Source organism: Protopterus annectens, chromosome 3.part1, assembly GCF_019279795.1.
Source record: "Protopterus annectens isolate FY-2018-M chromosome 3.part1, PAN1.0, whole genome shotgun sequence".
In the NCBI taxonomy this organism is placed as follows: domain Eukaryota; kingdom Metazoa; phylum Chordata; order Ceratodontiformes; family Protopteridae; genus Protopterus; species Protopterus annectens.
In genome coordinates this window covers 77,174,668-77,202,139 of record NC_056732.1, presented here as the reverse complement: position 1 = coordinate 77,202,139, position 27,472 = coordinate 77,174,668, and the positions used below count along the sequence as shown (strand labels likewise).

General features: G+C 37.6%; 1 protein-coding gene across 1 annotated transcript in view; it reads right to left on the bottom strand.

The window, feature by feature from the left end:
- The window catches only part of LOC122797634 (otoferlin-like), a 1,687,021-nt gene that overhangs the window by 1,138,438 nt on the left and 521,111 nt on the right, over positions 1 to 27,472 (bottom strand). Inside the window, exon 10 of the mRNA XM_044066178.1 lies at positions 15,728 to 15,801. Within this exon, the coding sequence (XP_043922113.1) occupies positions 15,728 to 15,801 (74 nt within the window). The remainder of the gene's footprint in view (positions 1 to 15,727; positions 15,802 to 27,472) is intronic.

The window sequence follows — 27,472 nt, the reverse complement described above, 5'->3', positions numbered from 1 at the left end:
GGATTATGTGTATCCATACGTGATATTATGACAAGTCACACAGAGTCCCAGGATTATGTGTATCCATACAATATATTATTACAAGCCACAGAGTCTCAGGATTATGTGTATCCATACATGATATTATTACAAGTCACACAGAGTCTCAGGATTATGTGTATCCATACGTGATATTATTACAAGTCGCAGAGAGTCTCAGGATTATGTGTATCCATAAATGATATTATTACAAGTCACACAGAGTCTCAGGATTATGTGTATCCATACGTGATATTATTACAAGTCACACAGAGTCTCAGGATTATGTGTATCCATACATGATATTAAGACAAATCATACAGAGTCTCAGGATTATATGTATCCATACGTGATATTATTACAAGTCATAGGGAGTCTTAGGAATATGTATATCCATACGTGATACTATGACAAGTCACAGTCTCAGGATTATGTGTATCCATTTGTGATATGACTAGTCACAGACAATCTCGGGACTATGTGTATCCATATGTGCTATTATTACAAGTCACAGACAGTCTCAGGAATATGTGTATCCATATGTGATATTATGACAAGTGACAGAGTTTTTCAGGATTATGTGCATTCGTGATATTGTTACAAGTCACACAGAGTCTCAGGATTATGTATATCCATACATGATATTATGAGAAGTCACACAGAATCTCTGGATTTTGTGTATCTATACGTGATATTATGACAAGTCACACAGAGTCTCAGGATTATGTGTATCCATACATGATATTATGACAAATCACACAGAGTCTCAGGATTATGTGTATCCATACGTGATATTATGACAAGTCACACAGAGTCTCAGGATTATGTGTATCCATACGTTATATTATGACAAGTGACACAGAGTCTCAGGATTATGTGTATCCATATGTGATATTATGACAAGTGACACAGAGTCTCAGGATTATGTGTATCCATACGTGATATTATGACAAGTCACACAGAGTCTCAGGATTATGTGTATCCATACATGATATTATTACAAATCACACAGAGTCTCAGGATTATGTGTATCCATACGTGATATTATGACAAGTCACACAGAGTCTCAGGATTATGTGTATCCATACATGATATTATGACAAGTCACACAGAGTCTCAGGATTATGTGTATCTACAAGTGATATTATGACAAGTCACACAGAGTCTCAGGATTATGTGTCTCCATACATGATATTATTAGAAGTCACACAGAGTCTCAGGATTATGTGTATCCATACATGATATTATGACAAGTCACACAGAGTCTCAGGATTATGTGTATCCATACATGATATTATGACAAGTCACACAGAGTCTCAGGATTATGTGTATCCATACGTGATATTATGACAAGTCACACAGAGTCCCAGGATTATGTGTATCCATACAATATATTATTACAAGCCACAGAGTCTCAGGATTATGTGTATCCATACATGATATTATTACAAGGCACACAGAGTCTCAGGATTATGTGTATCCATACGTGATATTATTACAAGTCGCAGAGAGTCTCAGGATTATGTGTATCCATACATGATATTATTACAAGTCACACAGAGTCTCAGGATTATGTGTATCCATACGTGATATTATTACAAGTCACAGAGAGTCTCAGGATTATGTGTATCCATACATGATATTATGACAAATCATACAGAGTCTCAGGATTATATGTATCCATACGTGATATTATTACAAGTCATAGGGAGTCTTAGGAATATGTATATCCATACGTGATACTATGACAAGTCACAGTCTCAGGATTATGTGTATCCATTTGTGATATGACTAGTCACAGACAATCTCGGGACTATGTGTATCCATATGTGCTATTATTACAAGTCACAGACAGTCTCAGGAATATGTGTATCCATATGTGATATTATGACAAGTGACAGAGTTTTTCAGGATTATGTACATTCGTGATATTGTTACAAGTCACACAGAGTCTCAGGATTATGTATATCCATACATGATATTATGAGAAGTCACACAGAATCTCTGGATTTTGTGTATCTATACGTGATATTATGACAAGTCACACAGAGTCTCAGGATTATGTGTATCCATACATGATATTATGACAAATCACACAGAGTCTCAGGATTATGTGTATCCATACGTGATATTATGACAAGTCACACAGAGTCTCAGGATTATGTGTATCCATACGTTATATTATGACAAGTGACACAGAGTCTCAGGATTATGTGTATCCATATGTGATATTATGACAAGTGACACAGAGTCTCAGGATTATGTGTATCCATACGTGATATTATGACAAGTCACACAGAGTCTCAGGATTATGTGTATCCATACATGATATTATGACAAGTCACACAGAGTCTCAGGATTATGTGTATCCATACGTGATATTATTACAAGTCATCGGGAGTCTTAGGAATATGTATATCCATACATGATATCATGACAAGTCACACAGAGTCTCAGGATTATGTGTATCCATACGTGATATTATGACAAGTCACACAGAGTCTCAGGATTATGTGTATCCATACGTGATATTATGACAAGTCACACAGAGTCTCAGGATTATGTGTATCCATACGTGATATCATGACAAGTCACACAGAGTCTCAGGATTATGTGTATCCATACGTGATATTATGACAAGTCACACAGAGTCTCAGGATTATGTGTATCCATACATGATATTATGACAAGTCACACAGAGTCTCAGGATTATGTGTATCTATAAATGATATTATGACAAGTCACACAGAGTCTCAGGATTATGTGTCTCCATACATGATATTATTAGAAGTCACACAGAGTCTCAGGATTATGTGTATCCATACATGATATTATGACAAGTCACACAGAGTCTCAGGATTATGTGTATCCATACATGATATTATGACAAGTCACACAGAGTCTCACGATTATGTGTATCCATACGTGATATTATAACAAGTCACACAGAGTCTCAGGATTATGTGTATCCATACGTGATACTATGACAAGCCACAAAGAGTCTCAGGAATATGTGTATCCATACATGATATTATGACAAGTCACACAGAGTCTCAGGTATATGTGTATCCATACGTGATATTATGACAAGTCACACAGAGTCTCAGGATTATGTGTATCCATACGTGATATTATGACAAGTCACACAGAGTCTCAGGATTATGTGTATCCATACGTGATATTATAACAAGCCACACAGTGTCTCAGGATTATGTGTATCCATACGTGATATTATGACAAGTCACACAGAGTCTCAGGATTATGTGTATCTATACTTGATATTATGACAAGTCACACAGAGTCTCAGGATTATCTGTATCCATACATGATATTATGACAAGTCACACAGAGTCTCAGGATTATGTGTATCCATACGTGATATTATGACAAGTCACGCAGAGTCTCAGAATTATGTGTATCCATACATGATATAATGACAAGTCACACAGAGTCTCAGGATTATGTGTATCCATACGTGATATTATGACAAGTCACGCAGAGTCTCAGGATTATGTGTATCCATACATGATATAATGACAAGTCACACAGAGTCTCAGGATTATGTGTATCCATACATGATATTATGACAAGTCACACAGAGTCTCAGGATTATGTGTATCCATACTTGATATTATGACAAGTCACACAGGGTCTCAGGATTATGTGTATCCATACGTGATATTATGACAAGTCACACAGAGTCTCAGGATTATGTGTATCCATAAGTAATATTATGACAAGTCACACAGAGTCTCAGGATTATGTGTATCCATATGTGATATTATGACAAGTCACACAGTGTCTCAGGATTATGTGTATCTACACGTGATATTATGACAAGTCACACAGAGTCTCAGGATTATGTGTATCCATACATGATATTATTACAAATCACACAGAGTCTCAGGATTATGTGTATCCATACGTGATATTATGACAAGTCACACAGAGTCTCAGGATTATGTGTATCCATACATGATATTATGACAAGTCACACAGAGTCTCAGGATTATGTGTATCTACAAGTGATATTATGACAAGTCACACAGAGTCTCAGGATTATGTGTCTCCATACATGATATTATTAGAAGTCACACAGAGTCTCAGGATTATGTGTATCCATACATGATATTATGACAAGTCACACAGAGTCTCAGGATTATGTGTATCCATACATGATATTATGACAAGTCACACAGAGTCTCAGGATTATGTGTATCCATACGTGATATTATGACAAGTCACACAGAGTCCCAGGATTATGTGTATCCATACAATATATTATTACAAGCCACAGAGTCTCAGGATTATGTGTATCCATACATGATATTATTACAAGTCACACAGAGTCTCAGGATTATGTGTATCCATACGTGATATTATTACAAGTCACACAGAGTCTCAGGATTATGTGTATACATACATGATATTATACAAGTCACACAGAGTCTCAAGAAGTCTCAGGATTATGTGTATCCATACATGATATTATGACAAATCATACAGAGTCTCAGGATTATATGTATCCATACGTGATATTATTACAAGTCATAGGGAGTCTTAGGAATATGTATATCCATACGTGATACTATGACAAGTCACAGTCTCAGGATTATGTGTATCCATTTGTGATATGACTAGTCACAGACAATCTCGGGACTATGTGTATCCATATGTGCTATTATTACAAGTCACAGACAGTCTCAGGAATATGTGTATCCATATGTGATATTATGACAAGTGACAGAGTTTTTCAGGATTATGTGCATTCGTGATATTGTTACAAGTCACACAGAGTCTCAGGATTATGTATATCCATACATGATATTATGAGAAGTCACACAGAATCTCTGGATTTTGTGTATCTATACGTGATATTATGACAAGTCACACAGAATCTCAGGATTATGTGTATCCATACATGATATTATGACAAATCACACAGAGTCTCAGGATTATGTGTATCCATACGTGATATTATGACAAGTCACACAGAGTCTCAGGATTATGTGTATCCATACGTTATATTATGACAAGTGACACAGAGTCTCAGGATTATGTGTATCCATACGTGATATTATGACAAGTCACACAGAGTCTCAGGATTATGTGTATCCATATGTGATATTATGACAAGTGACACAGAGTCTCAGGATTATGTGTATCCATACGTGATATTATGACAAGTCACACAGAGTCTCAGGATTATGTGTATCCATACATGATATTATGACAAGTCACACAGAGTCTCAGGATTATGTGTATCCATACGTGATATTATGACAAGTCACACAGAGTCTCAGGATTATGTGTATCCATACATGATATTATGACAAGTCACACAGAGTCTCAGGATTATGTGTATCCATACGTGATATTATGACAAGTCACACAGAGTCTCAGGATTATGTGTATCCATACATGATATTATGACAAGTCACACAGAGTCTCAGGATTATGTGTATCCATACGTGATATTATGACAAGTCACACAGAGTCTCAGGATTATGTGTATCCATACGTGATATTATGACAAGTCACACAGAGTCTCAGGATTATGCGTATCTATACGTGATATTATGACAAGTCACTCAGAGTCTCAGGATTATGTGTATCCATACATGATATTATGACAAGTCACACAGAGTCTCGGGATTATGTGTATCCATACGTGATATTATGACAAGTCACGCAGAGTCTCAGGATTATGTGTATCCATACATGATATAATGACAAGTCTCACAGAGTCTCAGGATTATGTGTATCCATACATGATATTATGACAAGTCACACAGAGTCTCAGGATTATGTGTATCCATACATGATATTATGACAAGTCACACAGAGTCTCAGGATTATGTGTATCCATACTTGATATTATGACAAGTCACACAGGGTCTCAGGATTATGTGTATCCATATGTGATATTATGACAAGTCACACAGAGTCTCAGGATTATGTGTATCCATACGTAATATTATGACAAGTCACACAGTGTCTCAGGATTATGTGTATCCATATGTAATATTATGACAAGTCACACAGAGTCTCATGATTATGTGTATCCATACATGATATTATGACAAGTCACACAGAGTCTCAGGATTATGTGTATCCATACATGATATTATTACAAGTCACACAGAGTCTCAGGATTATGTGTATCCATACATGATATTATGACAAGTCACACAGAGTCTCAGGATTATGTGTATCCATACATGATATTATGACAAGTCACACAGAGTCTCAGGATTATGTGTATCTATAAGTGATATTATGACAAGTCACACAGAGTCTTAGGATTATGTGTCTCCATACATGATATTATTAGAAGTCACACAGTCTCAGGATTATGTGTATCCATACATAATATTATGACAAGTCACACAGAGTCTCAGGATTATGTGTATCCATACATGATATTATGACAAGTCACACAGAGTCTCGGATTATGTGTATCCATACGTGATATTATGACAAGTCACGCAGAGTCTCAGAATTATGTGTATCCATACATGATATTATGACAAGTCACACAGAGTCTCAGGATTATGTGTATCCATACTTGATATTATGACAAGTCACACAGAGTCTCAGGATTATGTGTATCCATACATGATATAATGACAAGTCACACAGAGTCTCAGGATTATGTGTATCCATACATGATATTATGACAAGTCACGCAGAGTCTCAGGATTATGTGTATCCATATGTGATATTATGACAAGTCACACAGTGTCTCAGGATTATGTGTATCCATCGTGATATTATGACAAGTCACACAGAGTCTCAGGATTATGTGTATCCATACATGATATTATTACAAGTCACACAGAATCTCAGGATTATGTGTATCCATACGTGATATTATGACAAGTCACACAGAGTCTCAGGATTATGTGTATCTATACGTGATATTATGACAAGTCACACAGAGTCTCAGGATTATGTGTATCCATACATGATATTATTACAAGTCACACAGAGTCTCAGGAATATGTGTATCCATACAAGATATTATGACAAGTCACACAGAGTCTCAGGATTATGTGTATCCATACATGATATTATTGCAAGTCACACAGAGTCTCAGGATTATGTGTATCCATACGTGATATTATTACAAGTCACAGAGAGTCTCAGGATTATGTGTATCCATATGTGATATTATGACAAGTCACACAGAGTCTCAGGATTATGTGTATCCATACGTGATATTGTTACAAGTCACACAGAGTCTCAGGATTATGTATATCCATACATGATATTATGAGAAGTCACACAGAATCTCTGGATTTTGTGTATCTATACGTGATATTATGACAAGTCACACAGAGTCTCAGCATTATGTGTATCCATACATGATATTATGACAAATCACACAGAGTCTCAGGATTATGTGTATCCATATGTGATATTATGACAAGTCACACAGAGTCTCAGGATTATGTGTATCCATACGTGATATTATGACAAGTCACACAGAGTCTCAGGATTATGTGTATCCATACGTGATATTATGACAAGTCACACAGAGTCTCAGGATTATGTGTATCCATATGTGATATTATGACAAGTGACACAGAGTCTCAGGATTATGTGTATCCATACGTGATATTATGACAAGTCACACAGAGTCTCAGGATTATGTGTATCCATACGTGATATTATGACAAGTCACACAGAGTCTCAGGATTATGTGTATCCATACATGCTATTATTACAAGTCATCGGGAGTCTTAGGAATATGTATATCCATACATGATATTATGACAAGTCACACAGAGTCTCAGGATTATGTGTATCCTTACGTGATATTATTACAAATCACACAGAATCTCAGGATTATGTGTATCCATACGTGATATTATGACAAGTCACACAGAGTCTCAAGCTTATGTGTATCCATACGTGATATTATGACAAGTCACACAGAGTCTCAGGATTATGTGTATCCATACGTGATATTATGACAAGTCACACAGAGTCTCAGGATTATGTGTATCCATACGTGATATTACGACAAGTCACACAGAGTTCCAGGATTATGTGTATCCATACAAGATATTATTACAAGCCACAGAGTCTCAGGATTATGTGTATCCATACATGATATTATTACAAGTCACACAGAGTCTCAGGATTATGTGTATCCATACGTGATATTATTACAAGTCACACAGAGTCTCAGGATTATGTGTATCCGTACATGATATCATGACAAGTCACACAGAGTCTCAGGATTATATGTATCCCTACGTGATATTATTACAAGTCATAGGGCATCTTAGGAATATGTATATCCATACGTGATATTATGACAAGTCACAGTCTCAGGATTATGTGTATCCATTTGTGATATGACTTGTCACAGACAATATCAGGACTATGTGTATCCATATGTGCTATTATTACAAGTCACAGACAGTCTCAGGAATATGTGTATCCATATGTGATATTATGACAAGTCACAGAGTTTTTCAGGATTATGTGCATTCATATGTGATATGACAAGTCACAGACAATCTCAGGATTATGTGTATCCATACATGATATTATTACAAGTCCCAGAGAGTCTCAGTATTATGTGCATCCATACATGATATTATGACAAGTCACTGTCTTAGGAATATGTGTATCCATATGTGATATTATGACAATGTACAAAGAGTCTCAGAATTATGTGTATCCATATGTGAATGGAATGGTAGTTCCTCACTGGTGCTAAATGACATATACTACAAACAGGCCAAATACTGGCACTGTTTGACTGACTGCCATCTTTTTCTGGGTCCACTTTAGAACAAGAAAATGCCACTTAACCGAAACACATATCACCAAGATGAAAACACCGACAGCACCAACACACCGATGTCCCAGAACACTGACTAACCACTCCAGGTAAGTAACCGCTTGGCCATCCTGTTGAACTTTGCCCCTTACCCCCATGGTAGTGCGATCTCGGAATTGGTATATTTACTTGGGGGGGTGAAGAACCCCCACATGGGTTGGTTTGATTTTCTTCTGTTTACATATTTGTGTTGGATGACCGAGTGGTTACTTACCTGAAGTGGTTAGTCAGTGTTCTGGGACATTGGTGTGTTGGTGCTGTCCATGGTTTTTTTTTGTCTCAGTGTGATGGGGTTTGTGTAAGTGGCATTTTGTAGTTCTAAAGTGGACACTTTTTTCTTAAGGACAAGACCATAGTTTGTGCAGATATCGCCTTGCTCCATGCCATTACAAATGGAGAAGCAATGTTGCCATTCTTGCCCATATTCATAACCTTGAATGCAACAACTCAGGACTCTGATATACATGCATCAGGCTTGTAGCAAGCTCATTTTAATAACACCATTGTTGTACACACTACTCACACAGACTGATGATAATAACCTTTTACTCTGTTTTCTCTTGAGTTACACAGCACTCAGTACTCCATCTTTGTTGTACATCAATGCTATTCAGTGAGGACCATGTTTTATAATCCTATCTAGGTCTGTAGGAATTTTATATTTCTAGTCAGTAAAATAATAGTTGCAGTAAGTGTATAGCTTAATTCTTTTCAATTTGCTGCAGTACATTTTGTAAAGGTACAAAAATGCTATGTACATGAAATGTAAGTAGTCTCATGACAGAGTATGAAGTCGCCTCACAGCAAGAGGTTCTCCTGTTCGATTCTTGGCTGGGGTACCTTCTGTGCGGAGTCTGCATGTCTTCCCTGCATTTGTGTGGGTTTCCTGCGGGTGATCCGGTTTGCTCCCATGTTACAAAGACATGTCTGGAGCGTTTCTCCCTGGGCATCAGCTGACAATTGGCTTTGTTCCAAGTTGGACTTTCCCAGTAAACAAATTGTACAATAAAATAAATAAATAAAATAGTTGATCTTTCTTATATATGTAAGTATGTATCCATATGTGAATGTTTTTATCTTTATCTTTCAGACATGGTATGATTAATGAGTATTGTACAGTATACCTTTGAATCATTCTAATGGTTTAAACTAGTGTCTTCTATTCTGAAGAAAATGGGCCACTACCTGCATAATTTGCATTACAAATTCTTGCAGTAAGGTGTACCCTTTACATAAAATAGAAAAAGTGAAGTAGACTGCACAAACATGACCTATGAATGCTGATGTTAAAGCATTATGTAATCTTGTATGTAAGGCTGAAGGTTGTTTTTGGTGGTGTTATTTAGTCATTTAATCAATCATTGTGGCTGCTGGACTTTAGCACACAGGGCCATTCTAACAATAACTTCTTCTTTAAATTCATATAAATTCACATTTAGTGGTCTAGAAAAACTGCTCCCTCCGGCAGATGTTCCATCACAGACACTGCCCATCCCATCGTGTCATTCATCCCATCCATCGAATCAGACACACAGCAGATGCAGTCATGGATATTAGACTGTGCCATATCTAGAACCTTAAGCATGTCCTCAAAGGTCCTATTGGAATGTCCCTGTGCCTCCATGAAGACCCTAAACATATGTCGAGTGGCACGTAACGACACACCAGAATTAGGTGGAGGGTAGACAACGGTTCTCCACCAAGCACCCCTAACAACCCTCCTGTTTGGCACGTTGCCCACACTTTGACTAAGGCCAGAGTCAACCAGCACTGAAGCTGCAGTAACCACACTACCCTGATCAAGTGTGTCACCCTCCACCTGTCCAATAGCTGAGGGCTCACTGGAATAGGTATGCATAGGCCTACTGACTATGTCTGATGCAAATACAGGGGATGGCTGAATGTCGACCTCAGTGTCAGATTCAACCTCTGCACCCCATGACTGTGCCTGTGTTTGTCCACCATCATCATCAGAGTCTGCCAATACTGTGACATCAGATGGTAAGAGTCATACACTTCCACTGTCATGATCACCTGTGATAATAAGAAACAAAAACAGGAATGAAATTAATACCTACACTAACATTTAATACATGATAATAAACTAACAGTGGTGCCACTATCACAGATGGTACAGCAATACACACACTCATGACACCCACCTCACACATACAGATAAATGCATATTTCTGACAAATGGTCATCAATAAGCAAATAACATGTTTGGCTTACCATGTACAGATGACTCCTCACTTGCTAGGGCTGATGGCCCTGGAAGAATTTAAGCAAGTTAAGATCATAATCATCACAATTGCAATAACACAAGGGGACAGTAAATACAAACTTTTTGCCTATATGTACATTAACAATAGTTTTAACTGAAACTTGGTTGACACTCCCACCCAAAGCCCATGTGTAATGAACAAAAAATGATTTGTTAACTCTAGAAATTTATCGATAGGTTCATCCAAAAAATAAATAAATAAATACATAAATAAATAAACACCACATGAACTATTATGTACAATATTTTACTATACAAGAAAATCTTACAAATTTACATATGTAAGCTTAACTGGAAGCTCTTTCTTGCACAGACTTCTCCTCCTAGAAACATCTGCACCAACATCAATCACACGTTGTTGTACAGTTTCCAATTAGGTCTCTGGAATCCGGCAGTGGACAGGAACTCTTCATTTGTGTCAGTGGTGGCTCTTTTGCAAGACCCCCCCTCCCCGTAGCCAGCTGTTCACAGGCAACTGCAGCTGCCCTTGTCTGGGCTGACAAAATCATATCAGTGACCCTATGAAGCACCTGAAGCTCAAATTACTGAAACTCATTTCACCAAATCTCATTTCACTGAATTGACGTACTGGCACTGTGTAGTGTACTGTAAGGCAAGTAAAAGGTATGTGCCCTTTTCCCCACTGTAGTGCAATCCTGGAGTTAGTATATATGGTTGGGGGGTGTGGGGGTGTAGCTCCCCACTTAGTTTGGGTATATATTGTCTTCTGGAAAGAGTTAGTCATTGGTATTGTAAGTATACATGTCTATGGTTTAAAATGTATTGTTTTGAAGCTTTTGGTGAAATATAATATAAACCAAACCAGGTGGGGGGGCTACACCCCCACACCCCCACTAACTATATATACTAACATTAGGATTGCACTATAGCAGGGAAAAGGGCATAGACCTTTTACTTGCCTTACAGTACTCTACACAGTCCCAGTACTTCATTTCCGTGAAATGAGATTTGGTGAAATGAGTTTTCAGTAATTTGAGCTTTCAGCAATTTGGTCAGGGTGAATTCAAATTCAACGAAATGAGCTTTCAATGAAACAAAGCACACCCATACACACACACACACACACACACACACATATATATATATATATATATATATCTATATATATATATATATATATAGATATATATATATATACACACACACACACACACACACACACACACACACACACACACACACACACACACACACACGCACACACATATACACACACATGCACACACACACACACACACACACACACACACACACACACACACACACACACACACACACACACACACACACACACACACACACACACACACACACACACACACACACACACACACACACGGGTGCACAACCTTTCATTGATGTCTTTGTCTGCATATGTGTATGTAAGTATGGACACTGGTTTAGGAATACAAATTCAGATGGTGTTGGCATTAGATGTTTGAAATATTTTCCAGACCAAGTGTGACTAAGTGTAGGTTGCCACAAAAGAAATTGCCCCATAAGGTTTCAAAGCATGACATTTCCTTGGTCATTCTGCCCTATAAGTTTTCAAAGCACGATATTTTCTTGGTCATTCTTTCTTAGTCATTTATAAAGTGCTTGTGGCCATTGCTGACACTGCTCACATATTAAATTTATTTCTGTTTGGATATCAGATGTTGACACCCCCATATGCCAGAATAAGATGTGATCTTTCTATGTAAGGCGAGACCTGAATAAATTGAAGGAGTACATGTCTATATTACTAACCAACCATAATTCTAAAACCTGAGTTGAAATATCTTTTCCTGCCTCTTGTACCACAGATTTTATATTAGTCATAGTGCTGCCTTGTCAGTTTGTATTCTTATGTATACATGCACTGTCAGACCTGTGTAGGTGCCTGATGTCATGTATGATACAGATGCATCCATAGGATTTAACACAGAATAACAGTGTACCACACTTGTGTAGAATGAATGCATCTTTTAGTTAGTACTGTCTTAGCTTTAGGATTTTATAACGCCATTGTAGTAGCTCATTTTCATATGTCACACTTTGCTCAAAGAACAGTTTTGAATAACACACATAACTGTATCTTGCATGTTACATGTGCCAACTGTGTTACATATTGCATCTGCTCTCCATAACAGTAGGATAACAAAAGCATAACATGGGCATGGTACTTTGCTGCCTATCCCCCAAAACAGTGGGTATAAATGTGTAACCATTTACATTCAGACATAACTTGACCTTCCTGCATTGTGCATTTCTCCTTGGCACAGCAGTTACCATCCCATGTGGAGGCCTCATGTATATCACTTATCAGACAGCATTCCTACTGTGATCCTTTGTCTTTTGCTTGTATAACATAAGAACAATGTATCTCATTTTCTTTGCATGCAGGCACCTATTGTTTTATATCCTCTGATTCTACTAGTGGAAACCTACACCAACCCCAGCAAACATCACCATGCTGAAAAAAGTTGTAGAATGCTTCTCTTTCACTGCTAGTATTCAGTATATGCTATATACAAATAACACAGCCATGTGTCTAAATGTTCAGGTGTATGGCTTACAGCATGACTCTGCCTTCATGTACTACATATTTTGGGGTTCTGTGTTTAGCCATCAAATGGCATATTCGCTGAACTGCCATTCAACAAACACATATCAGTGAATGTGCCACTCAGTTAAAGACCATATGATCCTACAAAATATCTTCAAATAAACATAGATGGCCAGCATACAGGAAACGTCTCGAACTACTTACTTAATGGTAATGTAGTGATAAGGAAATCTGCCCTTTCCTCACTGTAGTGCGATCTTGGAGTTGGTATATATAATTAGCATGCCCCCCACACCCCCACTAATTATGGTTCCACTTGAAACTATCGAATGTTCAGAACATCAAAGTTCTAATCATCGAGACCAGAACATTGATGTTCAGCACATCGAAGGTTGAAAGTGGAAGTGCCAGGTAAGTAAAACTGGTAAGTTTTGGGTGTATATGCAGGGCAGCAAGGTGCCCTGCATGTTGTGTGTGTGTGTGTGTGTGTGTGTGTGTGTGTGTGTGTGTGTGTGTGTGTGTGCCATCTGAGTGTTGGCAATGCAGGTAGGGTACGGGAAATCTCCCGTTTAGCGCTACCGCATATAGCGGTAAATGGGAAATTTCCCTTACCCCACTGTAGTGCGATCTTGGAGTTGGAATATTAAAGTAGGGGGGTGTGGGGGCACAGCCCCCCACATGCGGGGTGCAGGGTGGCGAAACCCCCCTGCATAAAATAGTTTTTGACTGTTTATTTGTTTTTCTGTGGTTCACTTTGAACCTTCGATGTTCTGAACATCGATGTTCTGGTCTCGATGATTAGAACTTCGATGTTCTGAACATTCGATGGTTTCAAGTGGAACCCTAATTATATGGACCAACTCCGAGATTGCACTATAGTGGGGAAAGGGCAGATTTCCTTATCATTACTGTAGAACAGAGCGTGTGTATGTACCTTTAAGAAGCATTTCCAGATGTAAGCACGTGCATATAAATAGTGAGCACATGCCGGCGGCAGTGCCATTTTGAGAGAACAGTCAGAGTGTTAACATGTATGAGTGTGGTAGTCAGTCTGTTTAAAAGTTTATTTAAGTTTAAGTTACAAAGTCTCATTCCTGATGTGTTTGCATGTATTAAAGCTGCTTGAACTGAACCCACAACTGCTTGTCTATTTTATCCTGACTGGATAAGCGACAATTACATTACTGTTAAGTACATAGTTTAAGCAATTTCCTGTTTGTTGGCAAACTATGATCATTTGAGCATATTTCATACAATCATATGGCCTTTTGATGAATAGCACACTCACTGATATGTGTACAATGAATGGCCATTCGGTGAACAATACATTTGATCACTAAACATAGACCATTAGTTTGTTATGTGTTCTTCCTTCATGTACTACATATTTTGCTATGTGTTCTTATTGTAGATAGTTTGCTGCCATGATGTTCCCAGTAAGGATGATTGCACTATGGGAAACAGTATTTTATTTTTTTATTATATTTATTTATTTATTCTTTGTTGACAGGGTTAGTCCCACTAGGCTAGTAGCTTCTTTACAGGGGAGATCTGAGATAGTATTTATACAACTAGGAGAAATTTGGTCAGGGCAAAGGGGAACTTCCCCATGGTTTTCGATAGGTCTCATGGGATCCTTTACATTCACCTGAGCTATCAGGTAGATAGGACATTAGTTTAGCATCTCCTCCAAAAGGTGGCATACAAAGTAGTGCAGTACCCCTTTATGCTGCACTGCATTGAATTGATAGTAATCAATCTACATGGTGAGGGAATAGAACCCACAGTCTTTTGTATCAAAGGCAAATGTCCTACCTTTTACTCCACTGACAATGCACTTTGCACTCTGTACTTACGCACTATTGTACAGACTGAGAGCAGTACAGTGCAGCTTGCTATTATCCAGCACAGAAATTCCTGGACTTTGTCAGTACAAACGCTCTGAAACAACTAATGGGAGTACCAACTAGGGGCAAAACATACCTGATCTTATTCTTACCAATATGAGTGAGTCATGCTCTACGTCTTGTGTATCATCTTCACTTGTCAGATCAGACGTTAAAACTGTTTCCCCTGAAATATAATTGAAACCCAAGACACAAGCAGCCCCTAGAATCTTCAGAAAGTTCTCCAAGGCAAACTTCCTGCTTCTAAGCAACATTGTGGCAAGTTTCATACCCCCCCAAACTCATACAAACTCCATTGAGTTAGCAAAGACATTCAATACTAGCTGGTACAGGCATGTTAATAACTGTAAAGATGTAACTGTACCCTGTAGAAACAAGTGTAAGGCTAGCCCCAGAAACAAACATCCCTAGTGAAACCACAATACAAACAAGCCTTACAATAAAAGGAAGAGAATCATACTCAAATATCAACAGTAACCCACAGCAGGCTAAATCCATCATCATTGAAATAGATAAGTAACTCTGGAGTTAAATCAATATCATCAAATCCAAGTTTGAGGCAAAGACAGACACCCAGACAAAAGACAAAAAAAAAGCCTGCTTCAGGTGTGTTTGCAGCCTCAAGGGCTCTACCAAGCAATGTGCTGAACTGATTGTGAATGACACCACCTACACAGAAAATGAAGACATAGCAAAATTTACTAGATAATAAATTCAGCTCCAACTTCACCATTCTTTCCCCCTATTATCCCAAACATTCTATCAAAGGCCAGGAATACTGCATCAATGGGCCCTGACACTGTCCCAGAATGCATCTTAACTAGCATGAAGCATGATTTATCTGCACTTTTTGCAATGATGCTGAGCCTAAAGTTTCACACAGGCTTTGTACCAAGCAACTGGAGGACAGCAATGGTCATACTCCTGCACAAGGGAGAGCCATCCACTGAACTGGGTCATTATCATCCCATAAGTCCTACCAGCCTCATTTGTAAGGCCATTGAAAGACTCATCATGTAATTAATAATGACATAGGGAACCTCCAAATACTGGACCCATCCCATTTTGTGTTAGTTGCAGGCAGGTCTTGCTTGCTCAACCTAGGAGACATCTTTGAAAAGGTCACCAAAGCAGCAGACAAATGCAAGATGGTGCATACTAGCTACCTAGACCTGGCCACAGCTGTTAACACAATATATCACTCAGGCATAGTGAAGAAACTTACCCAACTGGGGTCTGGGAATAAACCCCTACATCACACACTGAATTGCCAAATGGCTCACAAATAGTGCTCTAGAGGTCAGGACAGGGGAACTACCCACAGAAAAACATCAGTCACCAGTGGAATCTTACAGGGCCTGGTACTGGGACCTCTCCTGTTTGGCATCTACATCTCTGAAGTAAAGATAAACATCAAGGGTTTCCAGCCGATAAAGGTTTCAGATGACTGCAAGTTATAAGCGTCATTGAATCCCCAAATGACTCTGCCATTCTGCAGGAAGGCTTGTCCCAAACAAATAAATAACAGGTGTCATAGCCATGGGGTAAAGCTAAATTTCAAAGAGTATATCCTTTAAGAAACCCACTACCCTGAAAAATTGCCACATTGATAATACGCCCCTAAGAGTCAGCCCTGTAGTTTGGGATTTGGGATTTGGGAACATATGTGGTCAGTAATATTACATTCAACCAACATATGTCCATAGTGATAAGAAAATCCTTCTATATTGTACAGTATAGAGGTAAGGGACAGCTCCCAGGTCCAGGGATGTCATTGTCCCCCTTTATTCGGCCAGTCACTGAACACAATGCCTCTGCTGGCATTCATCTGGCCAGACATATGCAACAACTCAAATGCCCACAGAAGTTCCTCACAAAGAGAATGAAGGCCGTAAAACATAAGTCCTACATGGACTGCCTCAAAGCACTGTCACTATATTCGGTATCCTACAGACAACTGAGATCTACTGCACATCCACAAGTCAGTTAGTGTCAGAAATATGCATTCCAGACACCTAAACCTCTTCTTTTTCTTAACTAGAATGGACTGGTAAGAAAGATACATATGAATAAAATGATACACAGATGCACACAGGTCACTGCAAACACACACCACTGTTTATTTTATAAAACAAATAAGTGCTTTCATCTTGATTATTGTAAAAGACTTCATCAGACAATGAAAAGTAACAAACATAAGAAATGTAAAAGCTAGTGAGCAGTCACATGACTTCCTGAAGTTAATTTTTTAAAGTGACACTGTAATAGTATGTTAAAAACATTCATAAAAAATCAGCATAACAATTCCAAGCTAAATAAACATTCAAAATTCAAGCATTAAGCCCTGTGGAATGTATCAATGTGGGAGCTGTAATTACTGCAAAAACATACTTTGCTGTGATCATTTCATTGTAAAAAAACAACAGTTTAAAGTGAAAGAAAGACATAACTGTTTAAGAAAAGGTGTTGTTTACTTAGGTCTGTGTCAGAGCTGCTGTTGGTTCTATGTTGGTAAAATTAAGTGTATAGAACAAATAGCGAAAACAAAAACTGTTACAAAAAGCCGCTAAAGCTTAAGCACTGAAAACACACTTTAATACTTTAAAACATTAAAAAACTTCTTTAACCATGCTTTTCGTCCAACACAATAGTTGAACTTCCTCAGAAAGACAAACAGTGACGACTTGTTTTCACATTGTATAAAAAGGATAACATGATTAATTAACCCGCCAAAATTCAAAAGGCTCTGGATACGACTCGATTCTTAAAGTAACAGTTATCTTAATTTGTTATATAGCTGACAAACAAGTCTTAGATGCTATTACAAGGTTGGCATGCTGAAAATAGATTAACTTGCACCATATATTTATACTTGGTTATGAATCTATGTTCTCAAAGAAATTGTATGCATAATAAAATCCTTTACATCGCAATTAAAGGATCCTGGAAAATGTGTTAAACAAAATAATATAATAATCATAAATATGAATAGTAACACCTATAAAAATACATATACTAATAAAAAGAATGAATCATATTAGTAAACAAATATAGCACTTTACATTATAAAAGTGCACATCCAATGCATCAAAAAAGTCAGTTGTCAAGGGACAGCTAGTCAGGGCTGCACGGATGATCACCACAGACAAAGATTTTGAACAAGAATGCTCTGTCTTGAAACAGATGTTTCTAAATAGAGCATACCCCATTGCTCTCTTGGAGACTTTAATTGAAGAAGTAACAATCAAAAGAGCAAATGAGTATTTTAAACCTATATTGAAGCAGCAAAATATCCTGAGTAATAATCAAGGTGCTCTGTTATGGTGTGATTCAAGGAATAGTTTGATTAAACAATCGAACAATGTTGAATTAAATTCAGCTTGTATACTCAGATTTTCATTTTTGGTATCATAAAAGAAATCATAATTAAAAACTGGGCAATATTAAATGATGATAATACTTTAGCAGCCAAGCTTGGGGGTATGCCTAAGATAATATGGAAAAAAGGTTTCAACTTTAAAGATCTTTTTCAAAGACAATCACATTCTATGCCATCAGTCTTCAACATAGGTATGATGCAATGTGGCAATTGTCCATATTGTTATCATATGGCATCGGGCTCACAAGTAGGGGTTAATGGAATCAATATCATCGTAAAAGGAAGATTCAACTGCAACTCAAAAGGAGTTGTATATCTAGCAACATGTTTAAGATGCCCATGTTTTTATGTACGAAAAACAGAGCGTAGATTAAGAGACAGGGTATATGAACATCTCAGGGGTATCAAATCACAGAAGGATGAAAATGCTTTTAGCAAGGCATATCATGCAGCATCCTGAGCATAAATCTAATTTCAGAGTAATTCATCAAATCAGACAAGATATTAGAGGAGGCCCTTTTAGTCTACTCTTGGAGAAGAGTGAACTCTTATGGCAAATAAAACTTAATGCCTATACATATCCAGGGTTAAATGAAAAAAATGCTCTCTTATGTGTATCTTGAAGCTGAGAAGCTTAGAGAGATAGTTGAGTAAAAGTTGGTTGTTCTATTTATCTATTCATTCAATACATTAGTTATGGTTAAAAATATTACCTTTACTGTTAAGATTATTCATTATATGTTTTGTGTTTTTATTTTTTCATGTTATCAATTGTTTATGTTATATATTAGATCGGTTTAATATTTAGTGAATTAAGGAGAACTTTAGAATTTTGCATCAAGAAAAATCCATTTAGATATAACAGTTGTTATGTTAAGGTTAAGTGTGTGTTTGATGCTCATCGTTAATGATCTCCACAATATGGGCAATGCATTAACATATATACTTCTGATAGTCTGAGATATTATGAGAAAATACATCATAAATCATATATCATATTGTAGTAATTTAAGCATTTAGTTTAGTAATCGTTGTTAGTATCGTAAAGATTGTGCTTCACATTGGTATAATTTAAGCACTTTTATAATGTAAAGTGCTATATTTGTTTACTAATATGATTCATTCTTTTTATTAGTATATGTATTTTTATAGGTGTTACTATTCATATTTATGATTATTATATTATTTTGTTTAACACATTTTCCAGGGTCCTTTAATTGCGATGTAAAGGATTTTATTATGTATACAATTTCTTTGAGAACATAGATTCATAACCAAGTATAAATATATGGTGCAAGTTAATCTATTTTCAGCATGCCAACTTCATAACAGCATCTAAGACTTGTTTGTCAGATATATAACAAATTAAGATAACTGTTACTTTAAGAATCGAGTCATTGCATCCAGAGCCTTTTGAATTTTGGCGGGTTAATTAATCATGTTATCCTTTTTATACAATATGAAAACATGTCATCACTGTTTGTCTTTCTGAGGAAGTTCAACTATTGTGTTGGAGGAAAAACGTGGTTAAAGAAGTTTTTAAACATTTTAAAGTATTGAAGTGTGTTTTCAGTGCTAAAACTAAGTGTATGTTAAAAGAAAGAATTTATAAACACTTTTATGAGATCTGGAAGAAGAGTAACAAAAATCCCTTATCTAAACATATTATTGACTGTCCAGGTCATGATTTTAAATTTGTTGTGCTAGAAAAAACTAAATGTGAGCCCAAGGCAGGGAGCATGGGATGTCCTTACATTCACCGCTGCAGTATTCCTTACAAATGGGGATTCCCTGCCTTGAAGCCCACCATCTGGCCAGTTTATCAAAGTCTACTATTGCTTTAAGGTACGCTGAACGTCACCTGCACTCTCCTTGCATAGGGTTGGGCATAAAAGCGACGTTCAGGCGTACCATCCTCAGAACTTCTTTGCCACCAGTCTGAATGCTATTTTAACCATCGGTCTGTTACCTCTGTTCATTTTTTTTTTTTTACTGTTTTTCTGTTTGTTGGTATTCCTGTGCTTACTCCTGTTTGCTGGAGTCCTCACAGTTGCAGATAAGTACACAGTTGGGTTTTTGGTTATTTTTTTCTGTTTGTTTTGTGCTGTTTGTTGTTAATGTCATCCAGGAAGGGTAAATGTCAGTGTGGGAGACTGATTCCCCATAAAGACCACCACAATAAGTGTCTTTTTTGCCTAGGTGCTGCTGACGACCATACATCTTCTTCAATTTGCCAGGTGTTTTTCCCCAAAACTCTTCATAGTAGGCTTTCTTCCCTTTCCTTATATCTTGAGAACCAGTGTCTTAAGCTTCTTGCTGATGATACTATGGATGGAACATCCTGCCCCGAGGGTCAGACATCAGGGAAGAAAAAGGAGCATAAGTTAAGACTAGAATCTTCCACTGTCCAGCCTCTGCCGGGAGTTTCTCCTGAAATTATTATGAACCCGTTGGGTCATGAGGTTGTTTTGTCAGATTCTTCTACGGCATCTGGGTTGGAGGCTGGTGAAGATCTGGTGGGCAGCATGTCTGATGAGGCTTTGCAGGAGTCCTTTTCAGGTGTTCAGAGGGAATCACAGTTGACTGTTTCTGAGAGGTCTAGAGGGGTTCTGCAGCTTCTCTTTAGGAAAGAGGTTCCTACTGCAGTTGTGGAATGTCGTCCGGAGTCTGGGCTTTCTCAGGTTTCTAGGACATATGTCTCCTTAAAAAAGAAACAGAAAACTAACCATGTTTCTTCTGCTCCTAGGGATCCACAAAGTGAGTGTCAGGCCTTTACTCAGGGGTTATTTAATGTTTTACTGTTATTGAGGCCTCCTCAAGGGGTTTCAGTTCCTGTTCCTCCTTGGTCCTCTTCTTCTCCTAAAAGACCCAAAGAATTGCATTTTTCTGAGGTGGATCTGATGATGACTCCCTTGCTTATTCTACCCAGATTCCTTCTCCTTTGGACTGCAGGTCTGAGGAGGAGGATTCTCATACTCTAGATAATCCTTCTGAGAAAATTTCCTTTGGGGACACAATCTCCAGGATGATGGACTTTTTTAAGTGGGATTGTGCCCAGGTTTTGAATATCCACAAGAGGTACTATGGGTTACTGCAGATGGAATCTCCTAAACCTGCGGCTATTCTTTCTGTCTTGTCTGCTATATTAGATGTTTTTTCCAATGCCTCTAAAGTGCTGAATTCTCTGCCCCCTGCTCCCAAGAAGTCTGGTAGGTTTTATAGGGTGCCTAAGGATTGTTCCTTTTTGTTTAAATGTCCTGCTGCTGACCCCTCTGTGGTGTCTGTAGCCTCTGATAAGCCATCTCAACTGCTTCCTTCATCTAAGTTACTGCCTCCTGACAAGGACAGTAGAGTATGGCTATGCTGGGTAAGAAAGTTTATACTTCAGCTACCCTAGCTTTTAGGGCTATTAATTATCAGACCCATATCTCTAGGTATGTCCTGGCTCTTCTTTCTCAGGCTTGTCAGATTCTTTCTAATCTTCTAGACACTGAGAGTAAGTCTTCTGCTCTTTCCTTGCTTGGGACTTCCTCTCAGGTAGTTTGTCATTCTATCAAATGTAGTTATGATGCAGCAGATGCCTCTTCTAGGGCTGCATCTTCTGGTTCAGTTATGAGGAGATATTCATGGCTTTGGCTTCAACCTTTGCCCAATGATATTAAGGCTAAGTTGATGGATTCTACTCTGGATAATACTCTTTTGTTTGGTGAAGCAGCTGCTGGTTTATTTAAGTCTCTTCAGGACAAGGGGAAGGCTTTACAGGAGCTTAAGCCTCTCTTTGTTTCTCCTGCACCTAAATTTCGGTGAAACTACCTTTCTAAGTCAACTTTTGTTTATAGGCAATGTCGCCCTCCTTCTAAAGGTAAAAAGGGTTGTAAATGGACTCCTCCTGCTATGTCCAGTCAGACTGCAGGGATTCTTAAGCCTTCCTTTCCTGACAAAACAGGTGCTGTCTGACTATCCACCCATTCCCAGCCACATTGCTCTTTCTCTTCACTTTTCTCTTTCTCTTCCTGTTTGGCTCCAAATCACCCAGGATTCTTGGGTTCTGTCAGTCATTCGGCAAGGGTGCTTCATGGTCTGGATTTCCCGCTGTCCTTTTATGGGCATTCCTCCACCTCCTTGGGAACCACTTCCTTTTTTCCCAAAGGTTCTTCTCTCAGGGTACTATTCAAGAGCTGCCTGTGTCCCAAAGGGGGAAAGAGTTTGATTCAAGAATTTATCTAGTGCCCAGAAAAGAAGGTACTTGGAGACCTATTGTAGACCTCTCCCATTTAAACACCTTTCTGAAGGTGCCTTCCTTTTGCATGTTGTCCTTTCAGTCCCTTTTTCCTCTCTTGCTCTCTCAGGCCTTTCTGGTGTCTCTGGACCTGAAGGATGCTTATCTCCATATTCTGATCGATCCTCTTTTCAGGAGATTTTTGCATTTCTCTGTTATTTCATGGCATTTTTAGTTTTGTGCTTTGCCCTTTGGCCTTTCTACTGCCCCAAGGCTATTCACCAAATACCTCGCTCTGTGATTGCCTTTCGCAGGCATCAAAGGATCCACATATTTCCTTATTTGGACAACTTTCTGATTCAGGCATCTTCTCCAGAGGTCCTTTTGCAAGATCTTCATTTCTTCAGAGCCTGGGGTTTACAATAAACTTTAAAAAGTCTTCCCTAACTCCACAGAATCATGTCTTTTTTGGGTTGCAGAATTCAAACAGTGCCAATGCTGGCATCCCTGGCTCCTCCAATGGCATTAATTCTCATTTCTTTCTTTCAAACTCTTCTTCCCCTGGCCTCCATTACAGCCAGGGAGTTTCTGGCAATTTTGGGGTTCATGGCTTCCACCATTCTGATGGTCCCACTGGCCACACTCAACATGAGGAAGTTCCAGTGGTGTCTGAAGTTAGTGTGGCTAAAGCATGCGCATCATCTAGACTTTCCCTTTCCTCTTCTCCCATGTCTCAAGAAAAAATTGTGTGGTGGATTCAGTAATTGTTTCTGAATCCAGGTCTCCATTTTCAGCCTCTTCTTCCCTCTCAGGATCTGTTCACAGATACTTCAGATGTGATATGGGAAGCAATGTTTGTCTCCCTGAGGGTTCAGGGAGTGTGGTCGCCTCATCAGCAGAAGGAGCACATCAACATCAAAGAGATGATGGCTCTTATGCTGGCTCTTCAGGCCTTTCATCCTCTCTTCTCTCCAGGGTCTCTCAAGGTATTCACAGACAATACCACAGTCATGTGGTATATCAACAAGCAAGGTGGTACGAGATCATACTGTCTTTGCCGGCTAGCACCTCTGGCATGAGATCTGGCTATCCAATATCAAGTGACTCTTTAGGCAGTTTACATTCTTTCAGATCAGAACATTGTGGCAGACAATCTGAGCAGGTCCTTCACTCAATCCCATGAATGGATCTTCACAGGAATGTGTTTCTGGACATTGTTCACCAGTGGGGTACTCCTCAAGTCAATCTCTTTGCCTCCCCTCTGAACAGACAACTTCCTCTGTTTTGTGCCAAAGACCAAGGTCTTCTGGTATGGAAGGTGGACGCCCTCTTATTTTCTTGGAAGGGAATGTTTCTTTATGCAGTCCCTCCCCTTCCTCTCATTCCGAGAGTCCTGTTCAAGATTCAACAATATGCTTCCAAATTCTTGTTGGTGACTCCCTTTTGGCCATGACAACACTGGTTCCCTCTGCTTTGGCATCTAACCAGGGGCTATCATCATACATTACCTCAATGGGTGGATCTCCTCACACAAGACAAGGCATCTCTCATCCATCCCCACCTGTCCATGCTTCAACTGACACTGTGGGTGATAGGGTTTTGATCCCTCATAGACACCTTTTTTCTGAGGTCCTGCAGGAGGCCAGAAAACCTACTACTAGGAAATCCTACTTGTCTAAATGAATGAGGATTTCTATTTGGTGTCATTCTTGTGACCTGGACCCACTTCTGTGGATGTTCCTTTGGTTCTCTCTTATTTGTGTGAGTTGCTCAATGCTGATTTGGCCTATTCCTCTATTAAGGCCCACTTATCAGCTCTTTTTGTTTGTCTGCCTTTAACTGCCCTATTAGCTTCTAGATTTGAGGCTAAGCAATTTCTTAAAGGCATCCTTAATATCATCTTACAGTTCAGGAACATATGTACTTAGTCTGCGTCTAATATGTTGTCACATCTCCAGCATTCAGATATAACCTTTTTTACTATCAAAGCAACTTTGTGAGGTGTAATAAAGCTCCTATGTATAAACTTCCATGTAAAGATTTTCCAGGATAGGGATGAAGTAGTATTATTGATTGATTTAAATATTAGAGCTTTCTTGCTCTCAGAAAAACTACTTTTATTAACATTTGTTGGATAATTCCATAAGGATTCATCCAAACTTTGGAAGTCGGCTCTTAGAATTTTGTAAATCTTCGACAGAAATATACTATTGTTATTATTCAATGTGTTTAACTCACAAAAGAGGGTTAGTGTTTTAGGTAATAAACTTGTATTTGAATTTCGGAATAATTTTAACTCATTAGAAATATATTCTCTAAATATTTGTATATTTAGCCAGTTATTATGATTTGTGTTGTATCTAGCTATAAGAAGATTCAATTCATATATATTATTATTGTTTAAAAATTGATACCAAAATTCCAGCCCATTCTCTTCCATTTCTTTTATTTTATACATATTGATAGAATCAAGACATCCTTTTGTACAAGCAATGGGAAATATTATAAATAATAACATTTTTGAGATGTAGTTACTGTGCATTGTTTTCTTGAAGTTATTTAAAATATAATTGATGAAAGGAGCAAAATTAGTATTTTTGTTGATATTGTAAACAAAGTCTTTAACAGCTAGAAATATTTTGTTATTTTCTGAAAGAAGATCATAATTTATAACAATAAAATTATTGGAAAGTAGGATGGCCTTATGTATATTTTCCCATTTAGAGACATAATTTTTGTTCAACCATTGGCACATTACATTGAGGATAACTGATTCTGCATATAGCTCAATATTTAGGAAGGCTATTCCTCCTTCATCCCAACCTTTGTAGTGTCATGCATAGCCTATTCTCGGTTTTTGAGGATGCCATAACATTTTTACCAACAAATAATTTATTTGTTTAATTATTTTTTTTTAAGGAGAGACTACTAGGGTTTGTAGAAAAAATAACATTTTTGACAGAATAAGCATCTTTATCAAACATAGCCTTTCGTCCATAGTGAAAAATCATTTTATTCCAATTTTCCAAATGTTTTTGACAGTATCAAATAAATTTCTGAAGTTTATTTTTATGGATGTATTCCAGTTAAATTTTATGATCACACCTAAATATTTGAGTTTATCATTTGCCCAATTACATTTGTTGTGAGTTTTCAAAACGGATCTTATTTTCTTATTTATTAATGTTTCAGTTTTGTTATGATTACATTTTAAGCCTGAGATTTTTTTCAAAAGCCTGCAGTGAGGGAACAATATAGTCAATAGAGGAGTCAGTGTCCCCAATTGTTAATTAAATATCATCCGCAAAGAGTTGAATTTTGGAACAATGATTTATAGTGATAGAAACCCCATTTATATTGGGATTAGCTCTTATGTAGTTTGCAAACGGTTCTATCAACAGGGCAAATAATAAGGGTGATAATGAACAACCTTGTTTTGTAACTTTTAATATTTTTAAAGGACCTGACAGAAATGCACCAATTTTAATATATGATATGGAATATTCATGTAATCTACTTATTAATTCAACAGAGTCGCTGGAGAAATTATATTCTTTAAGAACTTTGAATAAATATGGCCAACTTATAGAATCAAATGCTTTATCTAAGTCTAAACTGATGATTGAAAGTTCCTTTTTCTTTTTATTTGCAAGATCTGTTACAGAAAAAGCCTGATAACATTATCTTGCACATTCCTATTTAAAATGAAACCCGTTTGGTGATCATCTATTAAAGTTGGCATCTGTTTAGTTTAATCTCTTTGCGAGAATTCCGGTGAAGATGTTATAGTCAACATTCAAAACGGAGATGGGACAATACGAAGAGACTAATTTGGGGTCTTTGTCTTGTTTTAAAATAGGAGCTATATTAGCATCCTTTCATGAAGGAAATTTGCTTTGATTGTTTCTGAATTCTTCAAATGCTTCCACTAATATCTTTAAAGTGCTGTCTGGAAGTATTTTGTATAGCTCTGGAATTAATCCAACTAACCCTGGAGCTTTGTTGTTTTTGAGACATTGGATATGTTCGTTTAGTTCTTTTATTGATATTGATTTAAATAGTTTAGCATTTTGTTCTTTTGTTAATTTTTTTGTTGATGTTTTCTTTTAAAAATTTATCTCTTGAAAACTCACTAGTTGCATTTGCATTCATTTTATTAATTCCTTCATGGTGTCTCCTAAAAATCTCTAAAATGTATTTTAAATCAGTCTTGCATTTTGACATTTCCAGTAGTGTCAA